General features: G+C 31.1%; 2 protein-coding genes across 2 annotated transcripts in view; both read left to right on the top strand.

Annotated features, from left to right (window-relative positions):
- Window positions 1-7,751, top strand: part of LOC128162374 (alpha-2-macroglobulin-P-like) — a 33,397-nt gene extending 25,646 nt beyond the window's left edge. The window contains exons 35-48 of the mRNA XM_052825542.1: window positions 121-297; window positions 745-1,073; window positions 1,224-1,386; window positions 1,479-1,696; window positions 2,055-2,267; window positions 2,555-2,679; window positions 3,281-3,371; window positions 3,584-3,667; window positions 4,025-4,127; window positions 4,568-4,717; window positions 5,069-5,100; window positions 5,913-5,988; window positions 6,653-6,802; window positions 7,389-7,751. Coding sequence (XP_052681502.1) covers window positions 121-297; window positions 745-1,073; window positions 1,224-1,386; window positions 1,479-1,696; window positions 2,055-2,267; window positions 2,555-2,679; window positions 3,281-3,371; window positions 3,584-3,667; window positions 4,025-4,127; window positions 4,568-4,717; window positions 5,069-5,100; window positions 5,913-5,988; window positions 6,653-6,802; window positions 7,389-7,528 — 2,051 coding nt within the window. The 3' untranslated portion in view covers window positions 7,529-7,751. The remainder of the gene's footprint in view (window positions 1-120; window positions 298-744; window positions 1,074-1,223; window positions 1,387-1,478; window positions 1,697-2,054; window positions 2,268-2,554; window positions 2,680-3,280; window positions 3,372-3,583; window positions 3,668-4,024; window positions 4,128-4,567; window positions 4,718-5,068; window positions 5,101-5,912; window positions 5,989-6,652; window positions 6,803-7,388) is intronic.
- Window positions 7,752-8,411: 660 nt separating this feature from the next.
- On the top strand, window positions 8,412-20,146 carry LOC128163318 (uncharacterized). The gene is made up of 15 exons (XM_052826885.1): window positions 8,412-8,473; window positions 12,898-12,953; window positions 13,368-13,408; window positions 13,675-13,778; window positions 14,108-14,174; window positions 14,873-14,956; window positions 15,525-15,633; window positions 15,823-15,963; window positions 16,415-16,431; window positions 16,710-16,834; window positions 17,367-17,436; window positions 18,110-18,193; window positions 19,118-19,220; window positions 19,357-19,488; window positions 19,651-20,146. The coding sequence occupies exons 1-15, from the start codon at window positions 8,412-8,414 to the stop codon at window positions 19,683-19,685; spliced, it is 1,230 nt and encodes a 409-aa protein (XP_052682845.1). The 3' UTR covers window positions 19,686-20,146.
- Window positions 20,147-21,001: the final 855 nt, after the last annotated feature.

Below are 21,001 nucleotides of genomic sequence, written 5' to 3'. Positions count from 1 at the left end.
ATTTGCACTTTTTCTTTTCCTTTCCGTTGAGAAGAACATATTTAAGATATTCAAGTGAACCAAGAACGTTGACTAAATGTATATAAATTCTATAAAAAGATTATTTTTTATATTGACCAGGTGATGTAATGGGTCCTGCCCTCACTAACCTAAAGGATCTCTTGAAAATGCCGTATGGTTGTGGAGAACAGAACATGGCCTCCTTCGCTCCAAATATCTTCGTCTTGCAGTACTTCTATAACACCAATATGGACGTGAGTCGTGTGTTGGACGATGCTCTGAGATATATGAGAGTGGGTAGGTACTTTGGAGCACAAATCAGTTATATTTTAGTTATATTATTAATAACACTAAATTACTACAAATTGTTTTTGTTCATTGATGCATTACTCACTTTAAGACATGAAAGTGACCTGCGTTAAGGCGAACAAATGAGTTACTTCTTACAGTATTATTTTTGCTAGATGTATATTTTCAATTGCAAATTGAAATTGCAATGGTATATTTTCATTGTTATTTACTAATGGAACAGATGTTGTTACAGAATGTTGATACTGCGAGTGTTTTGCTTTATGCGTTGTTTATAATGTCATACGATGCTACACACAGACTGTATTTCAGATTCTGTGATTGTGGTTAATCAAACACTTTCCTTGATAGGTACATTGAGATTACCAAACGAATGTCAAGTTTTGATTGCTTCATGTAAATGCAATAAGTTAACTTTCAAATTTGTTTTTCAAGGCTATCAAAGACAGCTGAGATACAGGCACTCAGATGGATCATATTCCGCATTCGGTGAGTCGGACGGTAAAAGCGGAAGTACATGGTTGACGGCATTTGTCGTAAAATGTTTGGGACAATCACAGAAGTACATCGATATTGACCGATCTGATCTCAACACCAGTATCGCTTGGTTCAGACGTCAACAAAACGAGATTGGCTGCTTCCCCAAGGTTGGATATACCCATAGCTACTACCTGAAGGGAGGTTGGGGGAAGGGCAACGACGAAGAGGGGACTTTGACAGCATTTGTTCTTATTGCAATGTTGGAAGCTGGTCTTCCGAAGGATGTAAGTGGATAACAATTTCATTTTCTTTCAGGAAAAGACAATTTCTTGATTATTTTTTATCAGTCCAAAAATTGAGATAGAACTATTTTGTTATTTCATTTTTGAGACGATCGAAACTGTGTAATGACATATACATTTGAATTTCCCAAGGATCCTGCTATTCTCGGTGCTCTTCGTTGCCTTGACCTTCAAGACGTCAAGGATACCTACATGCTGACTCTAATGGCGTATGCCTACTCCCTTTATGATATCAAATCCACAAGACGACTAGAAATTATGTCCATGCTGCGGTCTAAAGTGAAGAGGAAAGGAAGTAATAAACTTTCATCAATCCATGTTGTCTACAATAAGGTTGTTTTTACCATTGTACACTAACAAATTAATTGTTTTGTCATTTTGTTGCAGCCGACATGGTTTACTGGTCACGAGATTCAGAACCGAAAGAGGAACCAACATCTCCTTGGGGATACTACCGCGCACCTTCAGCGGAGGTTGAAATGACATCATATGCGTTGTTAGCATACACAGTGGGAAATCAGCCGGAAGCCGTTATCAACTCTAAACCAATTGTTATGTGGCTCAGCAAGCAGAGAAACGCTCAAGGAGGCTTCAGTTCAACCCAGGTACCCGGAAGAACAGAAGGACTTTCATTTTCCTACTTCTTATGTCTCACAGAACATAGCGACAAAACTACACAAATTATTTCATAAATGAGCTGATAATTTTATTTTTAAAATTAAAAACTATGATAAATATTTATGCAACGATGCATTGGATTGAGTTTAAGTGCTGGTGATAAAAGCGATCCAGAATATGGGGTGTTCTTCAAAATTTCTTAGAACGATATTTCACAACCATTTTGATACTCCTCCAAAAGGTGGAAATGTTTCCAAGCCCAAGTGTTGTTACTTAGACAACTTTGTTCTATTGTTAAAGAAATACTGAAGCTTAAATGTAGAATGATGTCTGTTGATACTGTAGGATACCATCATTGCCCTACAAGCTCTGTCTGTATACGGAAGTTTGGTACACCAGGGCGGGACAGACATCACGGTAGAAATCATGGGAGACCAAATGTCTGCCGCGTACGGAATCAGCGACGAGAATAACCTGGTTCTTCAAACAGCGCCCATCCCCAAACTACCCAATGACCTGAGTGTGACAGTGCGAGGAGTGGGGTGTGCTTTGGTACAGGTAGGGCCCATTCATGTTTGGTGGTCACATACATTCTGCAGTAGTCATGTTCACGGGTGATTTCATTGAATATCTATTTTTTTCTGGATCCATTTTTTGTCTTTCGTGATTCTTATTATCTTTTATTACAATTTAACAAAAAATAATTTTTTAGGTTTGCCAGATTTTTTAACACCCATGTTTTTCTACTTTACCTTTTACAATATTTTTTAGAATAATTAGATTTTAGCTTTTAGCGGTATTTTTTTTTTTTACAATATTCTATTATAAAACAACTTATCTTAAAGGCCAACGTAAAATTCAACACTCCTAAGCTGGAGGCTGAACCTGACTTCGAGTTGAAGATATCAACACACAGATCTAAGTATGAACCCAACAATTGTGCCAAAAGAACTATCAACATCTGTGCCAGGTAAAGATAATATTGTATGTGTGTATGACTATGAGTACCAAGTAGCTAATCTGTGCTCATAATCATAATCAGTACAAACTGCAATGTTTTCTACGGACTAAAAAATACTTAAGAGGTAGTAATTTTCTTAACAGTCTTAAACAAAAATATAGTTTATGCTACAAAATTGTTGTGCAAACAAGGATTATTCTGTGACTAAGCGTCATGCTTTAAGTTATGTATGTTGTATGAAAAAATAGTTTGCTGAATTCTCATTAAGGAATCATTATTCCTTCAATAATTATTCCTTCACAGGTTTTGAATCAGATGAGTTACTCCAAGTTCGATGAAGTTCGATGAATGGTTTTGTTCTGTAGAATTTTACAGTTAAATTGTAAATTTTGTGATAATGATAAAGGAGAAATAACAAAACAGTTTCGCTAGTCATGCAGAAGTACTTTGGCAATATTCACATTCCAATAAATTAAACACTAAACCTTGAACAAATCTCTGAACGCAAACTTTTCAACACTTACATGTTGTAGTACTTAACGTAGTAGTTGCACGCAATCCATATGTAGGCAATTGTGCAAACAATTTCATAAAGTCTTATGTTTTGTAGTTACAAGGGAGCAAGTGGTCAAACTAAGATGGCGATCGTTGACGTAAAAATGCAGACTGGTTGGGTTCCGGTTCGTGATACGCTGAATAAGGTATTATGACATCAAATTTTCTACTAATTTTATATTTTCCTGTCAATAATTGAAACAATCTTACTTTTTTGCATCGAAACATTCTAGGAATACATTTGTTTTTCATATGAAATTAAATCATTATTAAATACAAATGCAACAAATTTGGTAAACTTTACAAAACGAATAGCAGTTTTATTTATTTACTATGAAATTCTTATATTATGTTTCAGATACTTTCCGATAGGATAATGAACACAATTGGCCTTCAGAAGTATGAAATCGACGGAAATATTGTCCACCTATATTTCGAATACGTGAGTTTTATTCATAATTTTTTACTTTTTCAAATACGTTCACAAATCCTGCATTACAGGACATTAACTTTTTTTCGAAAACCGCTCTTATAAGTAAAAAATTAAGTTATCGTAAAATGTTCATACATACCCTCAACGAAACAGTTCCATGTTCACATGATGTTAAGTAATTGATTATTTTGTCGTAATGATATGACTTTCCCGTCAAATGATAAAAAGAAAAGAACGAAGCATATATCAAATGAACACTCTGTAATAGCATGTAGTATTGTAGCTTGACCCATTGACACAATACCACCTGATTATCTCCTGTTATTTACAATCAAACTTCTCATTCATTTCGTCGTTTCTTTTTAGTTTGATGTACACCGAAGATGTTTTGTTTTTGATGTAGAACAAGACATTGAACTAAGCGACCCCAAACCTGCCTACGTGAAAATATATGACTACTATGAAACAGGTAAATTACCAAAGGTTGTGTTTATTGCAGTAGTATTTATATTTCAGTTTGTTATAAGAATATGATATGATGAAAATACCTTCGAGCTTTTAAACATAATAGAATTACATTGTAGATAATTTGTAAATAGGTTGATGGTGCTTTAAATACTAAAAAAGATAAAATCAATAGATGATACTTTAATTTTCTAAAAAAAACCACTCTTCTAAATTATCATTATAAATGTATGAATATGATTTTCTTAAAGGTTACCATAAACGTTAACAATTGAAAAAAAATATTACTTAGATGCACATGTATAATATTATCTAAACTCTCAAAGTAATACAACTTTAGATAAATTTGATGATAATTTCATCAAAACCCTGGCTTTCTCAAAACTATTATTTCCATTTAATTAATTTTACTAATATTTAATTATTTGTGTTTTCTACGTTAAGACTCCTCTGTGACAGTTGAATACGACATAAAGACAATATGTGGGACAAAGGAAGAGTTGCCTTTCCTGACGCCCGAGGAGTATGAGTTCGGTCTGAGTATGACCCCTGATGATGAAATTGTACAAGTCAGAATTCCCATTGAACGAATAAGTAAATATAAAAAAATTGCCACGTCATTGATTATATTTACCTTAACCTTTAGTTTAGCGGATATGGAAACTAAAATAAAATTGCCAAGAAAAAATACGCTACAATTTGTAATATAAATGTTAAAGCATATATAACATAAATGATAAATAGTAATATCAATATTTTTTCCTTTTCCTTTCATATTTCCATCCAGGATTTTAAATGTTTTATTAATAAGTCTGAAAAGCTATGATCTCGTATGTCTTTATGAAAAACGATTTCTACATACATTCATATATGCATTTGATCTAATTTTGGTTGCATTTCAATCAGATTTACTTTCTAGAGTATTATTCATAATTTACTTTTCAGATTCAAGCCAACCTGGACCTCCTGGTATTAAGGTGTGTTTACACATGATTATTTTGAAACGAATATCTTTACATTTTGTGTTCAGGGTTCGACATTAACCTTAGTCCGTTAGTCACAGACTAAATGATTTTGAGTCGGACTAACAAAATTTCTGTCTAATCAGTCCGGTTGGACTAATAAAAAAATCTGCTTAAAAAGATGTGTAAACTATCGATGTTGCAAAGCCACGGCAATATTGTCGACAACTTCCTGGAAAACGCCGAGTTTATTTTTACAGTAAATTGATATATGATACATTTTGGTGATTATAGAGTTACCGAGTGAAAACAACAGAGGTATGCAGGATTTTATGGGTGATTTGATAATTTTAAAAAGTTAGTGTCGACCCCTGGTGTTTGATTTGTTTCTCCATCATTTTATTCATCGTCGAAATTACTTTTGATCTTGACAAACACGAATGCACATAACACCCAGAGTTTCCCATCTATGACCTCGGTTTTGGCGAGTGGCGTCGTCATGTTCAACGTTTATGTAGAATTTCACTTTTTGGATAATTGTTTTTACTGCTTTACTGAATTCAAAATGCGAGACAAAGAATTTAAGTACCATAGCGGCTTAATTTCTACACGAACAAACAACTCATAAATAAAAAGAATGTATCTCTTAGGATGGTCATTGTTATTTACCAAAAAAAAAGCAAAAATTCACTGCTTTTACTTATACGCTATATTGTCATAGGATCCCTTTTAAACCCACTTTAACTTATTATCTGTATATAAAGATAATGTTTACACTTTAAATACTTACATAAACTTGTAAACAAACTTTTTTTCTTCATGTTTAGTCCTGCCCTGTTTGTACAGAATCCATGGATGTCAAAAGCCCGGAGTTTACTGACATAGTCTGCAATTCTGCCAGAAGTAAGTTCTATGAATTTTTTTATTTTACTACCAACATTGAAAGTTACTTATAGATATCAGTCACGGTTAAATACGTATGGTTTTTAAGAATTTATCAATTTGCAAGATAACCTTTGTAAAGGCGGTTTCAAAGTAAGAAATATTTTAGTTGAAATGCATTGCATCAATAACGTGTGCGGATGAATGTGTAATTATGTTATTATGCTTTTGTCCACCATTAAACGTTTTAATGGCATGATGTGGAATTCACAATTTCTCAAAAATACTATATGAATGATGATTTTTATTTCACGCTGCAAGAAAGTGAGCAGTAAAATCGTTTAAATGACATTGAATACACTTATCTGTATTGTGTATTCACAATGGGTTGATTTTGGTGAAAATGGTCAATCACTTCCATAGCGAATTAAAATCGTGATTATTTGTCAATATACAGTAATTTATCAATTAACTTAGCCTTTCAAACCTTAGACCAGATTTTTATTTTTCTTACCTAATCTCACTTTACTTAAAAAAAGAGATTTATGAAGCTGTCTTGAAACAAACTTTTGAAAAACAACTGCTTATAATGCGCAAATATACCTGTCATAAACCCCTAGTTATATTAACAATAACATTTTTATTTTAAAAACCTAGTAATAACATTTTGAACATTATTTTCCAGTTTTCAAGGTGAACACTGCACGGAAAGACAACGTCAGGTACTCGATGAAGATTTATGCTGATATGAAGCCTAAGAGGAAGGTGCCTATCCACGAGTTTGTCAACCATCAGATGCAGAAAGCGTGTTCATGTGATATTTTGGAACAAAAAGGTAAAAACAAAAAAAATAATAATAATGAAATATCATAAATTGCTGCCTACTGTAGTTCCAAAAAATATTCGTGGACATCAAGTTTCGTTGTTTTAGTTTAATGCAAAAATTGAAGTAAATTTGAGGACAATGGTCTTGTCAGTACAGTGTGTTAAATTAGAAATTACATTAAAACCTTCTACATAATTTAATAAGCTTAGCCAAACAAATCTACGAAAGTTGATATCTAATGAATATTAATGAAATAGCAGTATTTGATTTAGAATACTGTTGTGCTAAAAATTTCTCAGATTAGATATATTGTAATTATACTGGCTTAATGAATGTAAATAATGGTTTAAGCGAAAGTTGTCTTAAACTAAAAGTCTTGCCATTGAAACAACTAAAAGATGGCTGAATGCCAGGGCTCTTCCATTCAGCAACATTTCCATTTTTAAAAACAAAAATTATGATAACTGAGGGAAAGAGTTCCATAATGTAATGAAAAAAGAAACTGTTTAGATCCTTATTTGTGTTTTATTTCATTTTTAATTCCCAATATATGGAGAAGTAATTAAAGTTATCATATTATGATAATTCGTTTCAGATGAAAAACTAATGATCTTTGACACAATGGATCAGTACAGTGAGTCTAAGAAAGAACTTAACCTTTCCAAGTCGACAACAATCGTACAATGGACAAAGATCTTTGAGCGCAACGTTTTCAAGAAGAACAGGAAATGTTAATATTGTTGTAATAAACTGTTGTATGTATATAGTATGTACTCAAAGGTTGCAAAGACGTGTTTTCTTGTAATATGAACGTACCTGTTTATTCTTTAGAACTTACTTTTTGTTTCAACACGCCCGGTACATGACAAATTCAAATTTATGTATTTCTCATTTCATTTTCTCATTTATGCATCTAGTTCAATATATGAAATAAAAAAAATATTTTGATAACAAAAAATTGTTATTTTAATTCAAGCAGTATCATAATGGTTTTACGAATTGAAATGCATTATTTAAATACCAAATTTTGTACATTTCGTTGCTGGAGAACATTCTAAACGGATGCATGGTGTACTCCGAATTTCCACATTTTGCAGAGAATATAAAAGAAATCACTTATAATTACTGTTCATTGACCTTTTGATATCAAATATCATAACATTCGATAAAATAGTAACTTTTGATTAATTTTTATCTAAAATATGTTTACAATGTAATTAAAGGAATACCGTATAGGTTTTCTTTTATCAAAACATATTGTATATGAATCAAATGAAGGTTCAGCTTAAAAACATGCCTATCCTCTCATTGAGCTTTACGATTGTTTTTTCTGAAATTTCAAGTCTTTAAAGTACCAACTAAATAACTGCATGTATTAAGTAACTAGGTGAGTGTTGTGTTCCATTAATATGATGTTTCGTAAGTAAATTTTCCAATTTGCATAGATGCGATGCACTTATTGCAAATTAATGAGAACATAAACTAATTTCAAAATTGAGTCTCTAAACCATCTAGAATCGACATTAGCTAGCTAATTGAGTTGTTTTCTTACCTGGAAAAAATCCCATTTTTTTTTAAATAATACCTGACGTTTGATGGTAAAATGTATCATTTCGTCATGGAACACCGACTGCTATGGTTGGGTTTACTACATTGTGTGATAGCAGCCTACACCTCCCCGTAAGTATTATATTTACATTTTTTCTTATCGGAACATAGAAACATAGAAGAAGTAAGACGAAATCAATTTGTTTTAAAAATTTTAATTATAGACGCATCAGCGTGTTTTAAAACGCAATTCTGCGATTACGTTGACGACTTTTTATGTCGCATATTTTGGTTCGATGTCGTCGCAGAATATAAACGTTTATTTAACATGTCATAGAAAGTTAAAGGAGAATAATATGTTTGTTTTTGTTTTTAATAACTCATCAATCAGTTATAAATTTGTCTAACTCATTTTGAAATGTTAAAATCCCTTAATTTATGCAACATAAGATCCGCATTGTTAAGAATGACAAAAACACACAATTGTGTTCCTTACATGATCTTAGTGATGAATATTTTATTTTTCATTACAAACTGTAAAACATAAGACAAAAACATGTTAAAGCGCGTATGCATTTTTTTTTTATTACACCTTGAAGTTTTCTATAATAATGTAAAATAAAAACTTCAGAGAACCAATTTCAAGAGAATGTTTTCTGATTGAATTTAATTGGTTTTCTCTTGTTTAAGTTAAAAGCAACTCCATAACTAGTGTGAATGTTTGTAGGAAACAAAATTTCCAAAAATGATTTACAGAATTTATAACCCGGTTCATAACATTCTGACTATTGTATCTTACAGTGCAAATACAATCAACATCGTTCTCGGTACTTTTTACTGACCTCATTGTATTGAGTAAAAACCCAGTTTTTACTAACAGATCTAAATAACATGTCAGTTAGAGTAAACAAATTGCTTATGTCTTATAAGACTTATAAGATAGCGGAGGCGTTGGAGCGCAGCGCATTAAAACCTCTGGTGAGAAAAGTACAAATATATTGTTGTTTTCTGTCAGATAAGAAAGATAAGTTCATTTTTTTTCTCAACACAAAGCGAAATTCATGTTGTGATAAAGATAAGTAGTGTATGTTGCGTTAATTCATCATCTGACTCTTTACTAAAAATGATATTGAGGCGCACCTTTGTGGTAAATATTTGTCAAAAAACTGTGTCCAAATAACCTCTCTTCGACTTACAATGACTTTTCTTAAAAATCTTCCGTTTGTGCAAATGAAGAATATTTTAGAAATCATTGCATACTCATTTTTAAGGTATACGTAAATAAGATACCGGTTATGATTATGGTATATTCAAACATTCTAAACCTATTTTACAGTATTCTCGATTTCTTGATTTAGAACATTTAAAACATTCATCATACTGGTATATATGTATAATATGCATTAACATAAATAATAACGTCAACCTTTAGTCTAAAGTATAAACGACGGTTTTACATACTCAGGAGTATTTAAGATTATGTGTGAATAAGATATATAATGATGACAAAAATGATTTTCATTTTTTTTATTTACCATTTCGTTTTTTATTGTAGTTGACAAATTTTTTCAAAGATATAACATTTTTAGCATGATACGCAGTATATGCAATTGACCGCGTGCTACTTCTTTTTTATTAAATGGTAAATTAAATTAAAAACATACTTAAAGTACAAATGTACTTATCCTCTTTTGCTAACGTACATCATACATCTCCGAGTAATCCGACAATATTTGTCGTATGTCAACAAATATCGTATCTCTGCTATTATTTATGGCTTATTCAAAGTTATCCAAAGATGGGCGAAAAACCATCTAGGACAGATGTGATGGGATAACAAATGACTCTCGCTCTACAACTGTTATGCATCTATGAACAGCAAGTGCGGACATCTAGTAAATTAATCATATTCGAACATGGGGAGATACATCTTGTTTGTACGTCATCCTTATTTTAAGCGTCATATTACATGGCAATAGGTCACATTATAGTATTTGCAAGCATCGCAATAGGACGTCTAGTGAACAGCATTGTGTACGAACATGGGGGAGATAAATCTCATTTATACGTCATCCTTATTCTAAGCGTTATCTTGCACAACAGAGTATTTGCAAGCATCGTAATAGTTTTACTATTATTTACAAATTACTAACAAGCTTTTACACTTATGCATGTATATATATAAGGTTATATCTTTATATACCGACCTTACGTTAAATCGTTCCTTGTAATAGGTAGCAACGAAAACCAACGAGATAGATAACCAAATTTTCTTTCTATGATTCAATTCAATACAGGGTTGAAGGTCCTAAAATCAACGGGGTCCTTATTTTAGTTCCTCTCCGACTCACATCCCATTATTACTCGCAGGAACGTGTTCTTTTGTATGCAATAGACTTATGATCAACTGATCCAGTATTGACATGTATTAAATACACTTTAAACGAGTATAAAGAATCTGATTTTCAAAACTTGGCAAAAAGAATACTGTGGATTCATTAGAATTCGTGGTGGCTCAATTTTCGTGGTATTCGTGGGTAGCCCTCCCCCACGAATTTAAATCCTCAACGTAAACAATTTTAGAAAGAGTTATCTTTGTTACTGAAAGAGTAACCGACGCATCCACGATATTACATCCCCTCGGATGAACAAAGAATTCACAATCCACGAAAATTGGCCCCCACGAATTTAAATGATTTCACAGTATCAGCAAATTGTTTGGTAAACACTTTTTCTCTCCTTTTTAATCAATTCAATAAAATATAAATTGATATATCAATCATTTAATATTAATTCGTTTGATGAGATATTGTCGCTTCTGATTGGTCAAAAAACTTCTGTTTGATACCTGTATCAATAAAATTTTGCTTGATCTACTTTTCTCAACTGTTCTGATCTAACACTATTTATAGAACGGAAATTTCCAAATTAAACACTGTCAACAAAATGTAAAGTTGTTTCTGTTTCATTGTCTGGAAACAAAATACCACTTTTTAAACAAAAAAATTTGAAAGTTTAACCTTTAAAAATAAATAAAACGCATTATTTGATTCACGAAAGAGAAAATTAAGAGTCTTCTCACGATTTCGTCGCTTGAGATCAATCAACATATCTGCGAAGCTGGCTGTTCCTTTTCCAGAAAAATCATTACGAACATAAATGCTAATACACCTTTACGGTAACACGGCTGTTCAAATTTGGTAACGATGATTTTTAAATTTACACTCGTACATGATCGGACATAAGAATAAGCATCGTCAAGCAAAGCTATGAGTAATGCATCAATTCCTACCATTTAAGTAAATCACTGGCTATCTAGTTACCACAAAGTTTACAAAGGTCGCTTATACATACTATTATTTGTCGACATATCAACTATTTTCGTCCACGATCGTCCCTCCTTGGATGGTTATGTCCAGTTGCATATTCCAGCGATCTCACATGAAAACTAGTTTTATTACGAATCTCTCTGCACAGTGAATAATACCACAAGCTATCGCATGTATTTTCCTTTCGTTTTCAATTCAGCCGGTTCAGATTTTAACTCACTATATTGGTTTAATCCGTTAAATTCAGCTCAATAGCTCTGCATCAGCTGAAGGCGCATCCATTTTGAATATTTGTTGCTGTTGTTCTTTTGTATTCATACGCGCCGCTTCATTTACATTATTTACATTTGTGATCAATGACACTTCACATTTTTTTATTTGAAAATGTTTTATTAAATGATAGGAAATGAAAATGATAATTTTTCTATTGATCGTATTCGGTCAATTCTTTCTTTGATACGTCGATCAACAGGAAAAATTATTATCTTCATTTCTTAAAACCCTATGGCGTATTCAACACGTAATCTTAAGATAAATTAAACTGACACGTTGCTAAGCTGGTGTTTCTTTTTTCTCTAAAAGTAAAGTAAAAAAGATGAAGTAAAACATAAATTTTATTGATTGTTTGATCAGTATCTATCTTTTATTTTGACATATCAATTTAATTTCGTTTTAAATCTAGACATAATTTGATATCTAAACGTTTTCTCACTTTTAATTTTTCCACGTATTGTTTTAGCAACAACATTCAATTTCCTTGCTTTTCATCATGGAACATTTTTAAATGTAAATCTAAAAGCTTACTTTTAAAATTGGTAAAATTACAATTATATTGATTGAAAAGATCAGTTCATGTGTAAATATGACAATTTAAGTACTTAATAATGATAATAATGTATTTTATGGAAAAATCAGAACTAGCGATATTTTTTTCTTTAGGTTAAGTCTTTAAATAACATTGATAAATGACATGCAACAAATTTACAATGTAAATTACCTGTATATTTTTCTCCTTCTTTATCAAAACCTGAAGTAATATTCTGCAAATAAAATGAAAAATTAATAATTTCTAAATGACATATAGAACAAAGGACCATATTCGATAAGGTCTAATATCTGCCCCCCCCCCCCAACTTTCACAAACTTTACAAAACATCATACTGATATTTTGATAGTATGTAAATCTTTATATTTAAGTTACAGAAATTTAGAAGTTTAATTTTACAGCAGCAACATAACTTTGATAAAGACGGACAAAACAATTCACAAACCTGAAGAAACAGGTACGTGGAGAGAGAGAGAGAGAGAGAGAGAGAGAGAGAGAGAGAGAGAGAGAGAGAGAGAGAGAGAGAGAGAGAGAGAGAGAGAGAGAGAGAAGTGTATGGAGTGGCTTTGCTACTGCACTTATATGACCATTCTAAAACGTGTGGGACATTTTTTTAGGCATTTGTCTTATTTGTAAGGTTTCAATCTAACTCTCTTTCTCATTAAATAATATTTACGAAAGTTGTATGTAATAATATAATTCTTAGTTCCAAAATCTACTTTCAGTTGTATACAGTAATTTAAAACGTCATCCAATTGATATATCATAGCTATTGAAGATACATATAACTTCTTTTTTTGTCTCTGTATTTTACGGGTAGGGTGGTTAAATCAGTCTATTTTTCTGTCGTATGATTTTGATCTTATTTCAGATTTCGCATCAAAGCCGGGAAGGACCGAGGAAATAAAAAATGTATAAACTATTACTTTTTTTTTATTGAATATCTATCTTTCGACGTTGTCCTTACAAAATCAGTATCCGCGTTGCTTTTGCTTTCGTGAAATCGAACATCAAACAATAGTACAAATTCATGTTGTTTTTTGTGACTAATTAACAGACAATAATTTCGAAAATAGTTTGCCATAACTTTACTAGAGAATCTTAATCTTAAGATTTATTTTAAAAAAATAACTGTTTTCTTTTTAAACATGTTCTGATAAAAAGTAAATTTGTTTCAGACAAACGTGGAGGTTGATCCCGACTTTGCTTTAAAGGTCTCAATTCGCAGATCAAAGCAAAAACATGGACATTGTTCTAAAAGAATCATCAATATATGTGCAAGGTACATGCAACATTATTCATGTTGAGGAGCCATTTGTCAACCAAGCATGTAGAAAGATGTATCATAAGCATATTATTTAACATCATTCAATGTGCATGTAAAAGCGTAAAGACAGTTGGCTGAAACATTAAAAAATAATAGTAAAACAACTGTAGATTCCTTTTTATACATAAAACATGCATTGGCCTGATTATAATGCTATACTTGTATAGTATTGAGAAATTAAGCAATCGTAAAATTATATCTTTTAGAAAATTAACCATTAAAGTGTTGCCAGTTGACTCAGAAGACAATGGGAAAAGAATTTATTCAAATGATTTTATTTGTAGTTATAACGGAAGTAACGGAACCCAGATGGCAGTGGTTAGAGTAAAAATGCAAATTGGTTGGATCCCGGTTCGTATTAAACGTTTCGTTCACTATGAATAAAAATTAAAAATCTTATCACGATTTTACTCTTGTCGAGTAATAGATTATTATTGTTTGTGTTATAAAAGGAACTAGACACAATTTGAGATCAAAAGTTGTTTTTATTTTTATGGTTATTTACTTGGGCATTCTGAATGGTTGCCAACAATTTAAAGTAAATTGTCAAGTTTCAAGGAAAATACAAAGATGAAAACTCATTGTAACATGTATGTAAACAAATATTGAGTCTTATATTTGTTCACACATAATGCAAAGTACAAAAATTAAAATCATTTCTTTGACAAAGTGACTCTTTCTCAGCAAGATAAACGAATTGAATAATATCATAAATAATATGATGAAAAAAAAATCTTTTAATTAAAACTTATACTACATTGTAATACTACACATATGTAAACAATAACAGGACTCGAAGCTTGGTTTACCTAACTACGAGTTTTGAAATCCGTAACGATATTGCTTGTTACTCAATATCGATATTTTAACTTTGACAAATAGTTAAAAATACACATATTTACCATTCTAGATACTTAAAATGAAAACATAAAAAGTAAACATTTGTGGTTCAAATTTTGTTTTGCAATTGTTTTGTTTTATTTTTAATTAATGCTGGTCTTTTTATTTTATTGGACGTCTTAATCAGATGTTATATTTTCACATCACAGGTTATTTCCAATGATCTTAAAAATACAACCGGTCTTCAAAAGTATGAAGTCAACGGAGATATTGTCAACTTTTATTTTAAAGACGTACGTTAATTTCGTTTACTTTGAAAAATTGCATTAACTGCTTTTTAATCATTTTTAATATTACTAATCCAAGACTACAATTACTTTGAATAATTCTTTCTAAGGTAAAACCGACATTTGAAAAATATTTAAAATACATCATTTATGCGTATCTTTATTAATCTTTATTAATTTTACCAAATTATCAATTTTGGTAAACTTTTAAAATGACATAATCATTTACGTTTTGTTATCAACACTTCAAACTTTGATGCTAACACAACCAAATATAAAAATGTCGTTGTTCTAGCAAAAAAGTATCTACGCAGGAATTATGTTTTATAACTAGGCATTGATTAATAAAAAAGATATGTTGTACAATTGAATGGGGAAGGGGTGTGGTGGAAAAGGGTATTGTTAATAAATAAATAATTGAATGATTTAAGCATTCTGTCAATCAGTAAAATAAAAATAAAAATCACCGCTTGGGAATTTAATTTTAATCCCCAATTAGAACACATTTTATATGCAGTACTTCTTTTATCAAACTGTTTCTTACGTTAATAGTCATTTGTATCATTTGGTTTAGCTTCACGCAGAACGAAAATGTTTTAACTTAGATGTAGAGCAGAAAGTGATATTAGGGAACCCGAAACCAGCCTACGTGAAGATATTTGACGATGAAACAGGTGATACAGGTACAACAAAAGTTATTAAAATTTACATGTATTGTATTATCTTTATTGAATATTCATCTACTTTAAAAACGTAAAAATTGTTTGATTATCTGATGTCAATTTTAGAAGTATGCTCGGTTAATTTGAACGATGAATTTAATTTTAGAAAGCAAATGAAATAGAATTCAATGATTAATCGTTTCTACATAGGTTTATCAATAACTAAAGAATACGACATTAGAACAACATGCGGGACAAAGGAAGAGTTGCCTTTCCTTACGCCGGAGGAGTTTGATCGTCGTTCAAGCATGCAACCGGTCATGCAGCTCCGAGTACCAATGAATCATCCAAGTAAATAATGATGCACCAGTTTTGATAAGCACACTTTCTTTTGTCTTTGCTTTTAAAGATAGGGCGATTACATGTAAATCAGTCCTATGTTCTACCAAGTGATTTCAATCAATTATTCTGCAATAACTGTTTTAAGGGAGATAAGTTTTTTTCATGTTTTATAGACAGATCAGCTTAACAATATTTTTTACTGGTATAATGTACCTTTATAAACAAAAACAGGGCACGGACCTTGTTTACATGACAAAGAATTGTGAGCCCTCTATCTTGCTTTTAACTCTACAAATGACTTTCAAACTTCTTTGGATCATAAGAAAGGCATTTCTAAAGCATTGTAAATAATAATAACAGAGTAATAAGTTTTAGCCAAAATCTTTACCATGCTCCTTTAAGGATAGGGTGTTGAAATCAATCTCTTCTTCTATCTATTGATTTTGATTTTTTTCTTCAGGTTTTGCACCAAAGCCGGTAAGAATCGACAAATAGGAAAGTATATACACTTTAAAGTGAATATTTTTGCTTCGACGTGGTCATCACAAAATCAGTATTCATGTTGCTTTTGCTTTCGTGGAATTGTGCGTATAATTTTTATACAAATTCATATGTACACGTTGGGACTATTTAATCAGACAATCATCTTCGAAAATAGTTTTGCAACAATTTTACAAAAGAATCTAAATCTAAAAAAAAACAACCAGAATTGTTACACATTTAAAAATATCTGAAAAATAGTAATCTCGTTTCAGGCAACCATGAAAATCGTAAAGCCAAAAGTTAAGGCTGATCCGGACTTTACTTTAAAGGTCTCCATCATCAGATCGAAGCAAAAACATGGCCATTGTTCCAAGAGAACCATCAATATATGTGCAAGGTACATGTAACATGATGTATTTTGATGCTTCATCTATAAGCAAAGTAATATTATCCGATGTGCATGTCGAAGGTTTCAGATAGAATACATCAATATTCAAATCATAGTAAACATGCTCAGGAAAATCTGGTTTACACAATTAGATAAAGATTGTTATAAATATTCTAACTAAACCTTAAAAATACTTATAAGGCTAAAAAATAAAATCAATATATTTTTTTGAAAAAACCCCGTAAGTTTTGCATGTGAATTGTTATGACGTCACAAGTGGACACCAGCTCCTATTCAAGCATTTTTACATCATAAAACAAACATTGATTGTCATAATCTTTCATTCATTATAATAAAACAGTTTTACTCTCGGTCGCTTTATTCTCATCAGATTCATTAAAATATGTAATTTCCTCATTAAAAGCTATAATGCTGTAATGAATTGTGAATTATAACTTCCATTCTCTAAACCGTAACAGTGTTGTCATTTCACCCTAAAGACAACAGGAAAGGGTTTTAATATAAATTATTTTATTTGTAGTTATAACGGAAGTAGTGTTCGAAACAACATGACTATAGTTGAAGTCAAAATGCAGACTGGTTGGATCCCGGTTCGTATAAAACGTTGAATTATGAACAAAAATAAGATGTTACTTCACAATTTTAATCTTACTGAGTAATAGATTGCAGAGTTGTTTGTGTTTTCAAGGGATCCTTGATACGATTCGAAATAAAAGAAAATATTTTTATTTATATGGTTAAAGTTGTTTACTTGTACATTTTGAATGATTGACAAATATTGACTGTTAGTAGTCATGTTTCAAGCGAGATACAGAGATATTAACTCATTGTTATGTAAACCTTGAATCTTATATTTGTTAGAAATAATGCATGGTAGAAAAATTTTCATTTCTTTGAAAAAAATACGCATTCTAAACCAGAAAATCTAATTGAAAGTGTTCATAGATAACATTATGAAAAAAAATAATTAAACTCATACTAATACCACTCAATGTGATCAATAGCAAGACTTTGTTCAGATATAATGTAACAATGAATTTGGAATACTACATGTATAACTATTTTGCTTGCACTCAATTTTGTTTTTAAACTTTCACTTATAATTAAAAAGATATTCATATCTACCATTTTAGAGACTTAAAAAAACCCCACATAGACTGTAAAAGTTTTAATTCAAATCGTATCTTGGATCCTTTAAGATTTAAAATAATTGTTCAGACTTATATAGGATTGCTTAATCAATAGTTATTTTCTATTTCACAGAAAATATCCGATGATCTTAAAAAAAGAACGGGTCTTCAAAAATATGAACTCACCGGAGATATTGTCAACTTTTATTTTGAAGACGTACGTTAGTTTCATTGATGTTGAAAGCTTTGCATTAACTGCTTTCTGATCCATGTTTTAAATCTTAATAATGTGATACAATGATATGAAGAGCATTTTAATGGTAACACCGAAATTTAATAAAATCGATATTAAATACAAATTAATTATGCCTAACCTTATAATTTTTTTTGGTATTTGACTTTTAAAAAACAAATCTTTTTATGTAAATCCTTTTAAATGACCTCAATTTAATTTTAATTACGACATTATAAAAAAAATTATAAAAAATTCATTATATTTACATTCTGTTACAAATACTGCAAAATGTCTACACAGTTATATATAAAGACATTATTGTTCAAGACAATCAACTCTACGAGGGGATTAACTTTTATATAATAGTCATTTAATGTTTAAAAATTCAAGATTTAATGTCATATGTTTTTTTCGGGGGGGGGGGGGGGGGGGTTGTTGTGGGGTGTTTTTGTCTATATATATTTTGTATATTCTTGACAAATACGTTCGGTAAACCTCTGTTAGCACAATTTGTTGTGTAATAACAGATGACATATTTTTTTTCCACTTTGTATTTGTATTCAGTTATTCTCAACTACCGAGGCCAATCTTCTGAATTGTCGGTCATTTGACTGCAATCTCTCTGGCCAAAACACTAGACAATTAACAAGGATTTACCTAATTAAACAAATATTTAATGCCTGAGAAGTCAAAAGACCAAAATATTCTGCCTCTGGCAAAAAATGTTTGTAAAAAGATATATGGTTTTTGATATTGGCTTTATGTTAATCAGTAAGATCGAAGTAAAATTATTGCTTGGGAATTCATAATTCGATTTCAAGCCCCAAAATGAACATATTTCGTATGTAATATTTCTTTTATAAAACTGTTACTCAATCAAGTAGTCATTTATATAATTTGTTTCAGCTTGATGCAGAACAGAAGTGTTTTAACTTAGATGTAGAGCAGAAAAATAAATTATGGAATCCTAAACCAGCCTACGTGAAGATATATGACTACTATGATACAGGTGATGCAACAAACGTTTTTATATTTATTTCAAAAACCTGTATATTTAAGATTGTGCCTTGTTAAGTTTTTAAGCGATGAATATTGATTCAAACAAAGCCGGTAAGATAGATTTCAATCATATTTTTTTTTTAAAGATTCATCAGTAACTAGAGAATACGACATAAAGACAACATGTGGGACAAAGGAAGAGTTGCCTTTCCTGACGCCAGAGGAGTATGATCGTTTGCCACCAATCATGCAGGCCCGAGTACCACTCAACCATCCAGGTAAATTTGATGTAACAGTTTGTATTTTGCTAAAATTGTATAAAGGTAGATAAGTGTAATTTTTTTTGGTTGTATGTATTAAGAATAATTATTTAAAACTCTTTTTTCATATTTTTTAAGTCTCTTTTTTTGATCGACTGCATGCTTTTCATTTTTTTCCAGACTTAGCACCAATTCCGGACGGGACTGGAAAATAGGAAAATGTCTAAAGTTTATATTAAAGATTTTTGTTCCTGGTTGGTTCTTTAAATCAGTACTTTTGTTGATTCGCATGTCAGATCAGAATGCGAATAAAGAGTTGCACGGGAGGACTAAATGCACTGTTTGACAATATTTAGAATTACAATACATATGTGTACATGTATATTTTTTGTAAAAAACAACAACTATGACGAACAAACATCTTTTTTATCCAACATTGGAATAGTTTCTGTGTTGTTTGCTCGTAATCAATAGTCTTCGAAGGCTTTGAATTCTCTCTCTTGTGTAATTTGGTCGCTACCTTTAATTCTATATTAAATGCTACGTAATTTGTGCTTCTTTTGATAATCTATATTGCATGAAAATGTATTTTGCTGTATAATTAAATCAATTACCATTTAATTACAATTAAGTCTCATATGGGGATTGTATGCATATATTTTATTTTTTTATATTGAGACAATTTCATTAAATTTTGTGTTTGAAATTTGTTCATTATATTCAAATATTGAACCTACTTTAAATCTAGAGAAATACTAATGCACATACAGTACCGTTCAGACCCAACCTAATACCAGAGTAAACCCCAACTAAACCCTGGGTTTACTTTTTGGGTTTACTTGGGGTTTACTTTTTGAAAATTTGGGTCCACTCGTGGTTAACTTTTGGTTTACTCGGGGATTACTTGGGGTTTACTTTGAAATTGCTTTTGAAGTCAACTGTATGCACTGAAGTGTGAAGCAGACTAGTATTTTATCTTACCATCCTATTGCCTGTAATTCCTTCCCTTTGTATATTCCGAATACACAGTTAGCGTCTGCTTTAAGGGGTATACTTCTGACTGGGTTTACTCTCTGTGTCCACTCTGGGTTTACTTTGGGTTTACTCTGGGTCCAATCTAGTAAACCCGAGGTAAACCCAGAGTAAACCCAGGGTTTCGTTGGGGTTTACTTTCTGTTAGGTTGGGTCTGATCGGTACTGTATTTCTCGGAAATACACCCACTGGTCTGTATTTAGTTCACCTGAGCAACAGATTCAATTGAGCTTCTAAATACATTTAGAATGTTATCTGTCGTCCGTCTTGCTGTCTTTACGTCCGCTTGTAAAAAATTCACACATTTTTTTTATTTTCTAGAACCACTATGTCAAACGCGGTAGAGACATCCATATGCACCGAAAGAAAATAAATTATGGAATGATTAATCTAAAAAACAATAACTATCTATAATTACTTCTAGGGGCCACAGATAAATTCAAAATTCAATATAGAAATATAAAGAAAATGTTAAAAAATGTTCTGTTCAAGTTCTTC

This window comes from Crassostrea angulata, chromosome 9, assembly GCF_025612915.1.
Source record: "Crassostrea angulata isolate pt1a10 chromosome 9, ASM2561291v2, whole genome shotgun sequence".
Lineage (NCBI taxonomy): Eukaryota > Metazoa > Mollusca > Bivalvia > Ostreida > Ostreidae > Magallana > Magallana angulata.
This window is presented reverse-complemented; position numbering and strand designations above follow the sequence as displayed.

Coding starts and splice junctions, on each gene's coding strand:
- LOC128163318 (XM_052826885.1), top strand. CDS start 8,412: ATGGAACACCGACTGCTATGGTTGGGTTTACTACATTGTGTGATAGCA. Junction 13,409..13,674: donor GGACCGAGGAAATAAAAAAT/GTATAAACTATT, acceptor AATTTGTTTCAG/ACAAACGTGGAGGTTGATCC. Junction 14,957..15,524: donor TCAACTTTTATTTTAAAGAC/GTACGTTAATTT, acceptor CATTTGGTTTAG/CTTCACGCAGAACGAAAATG.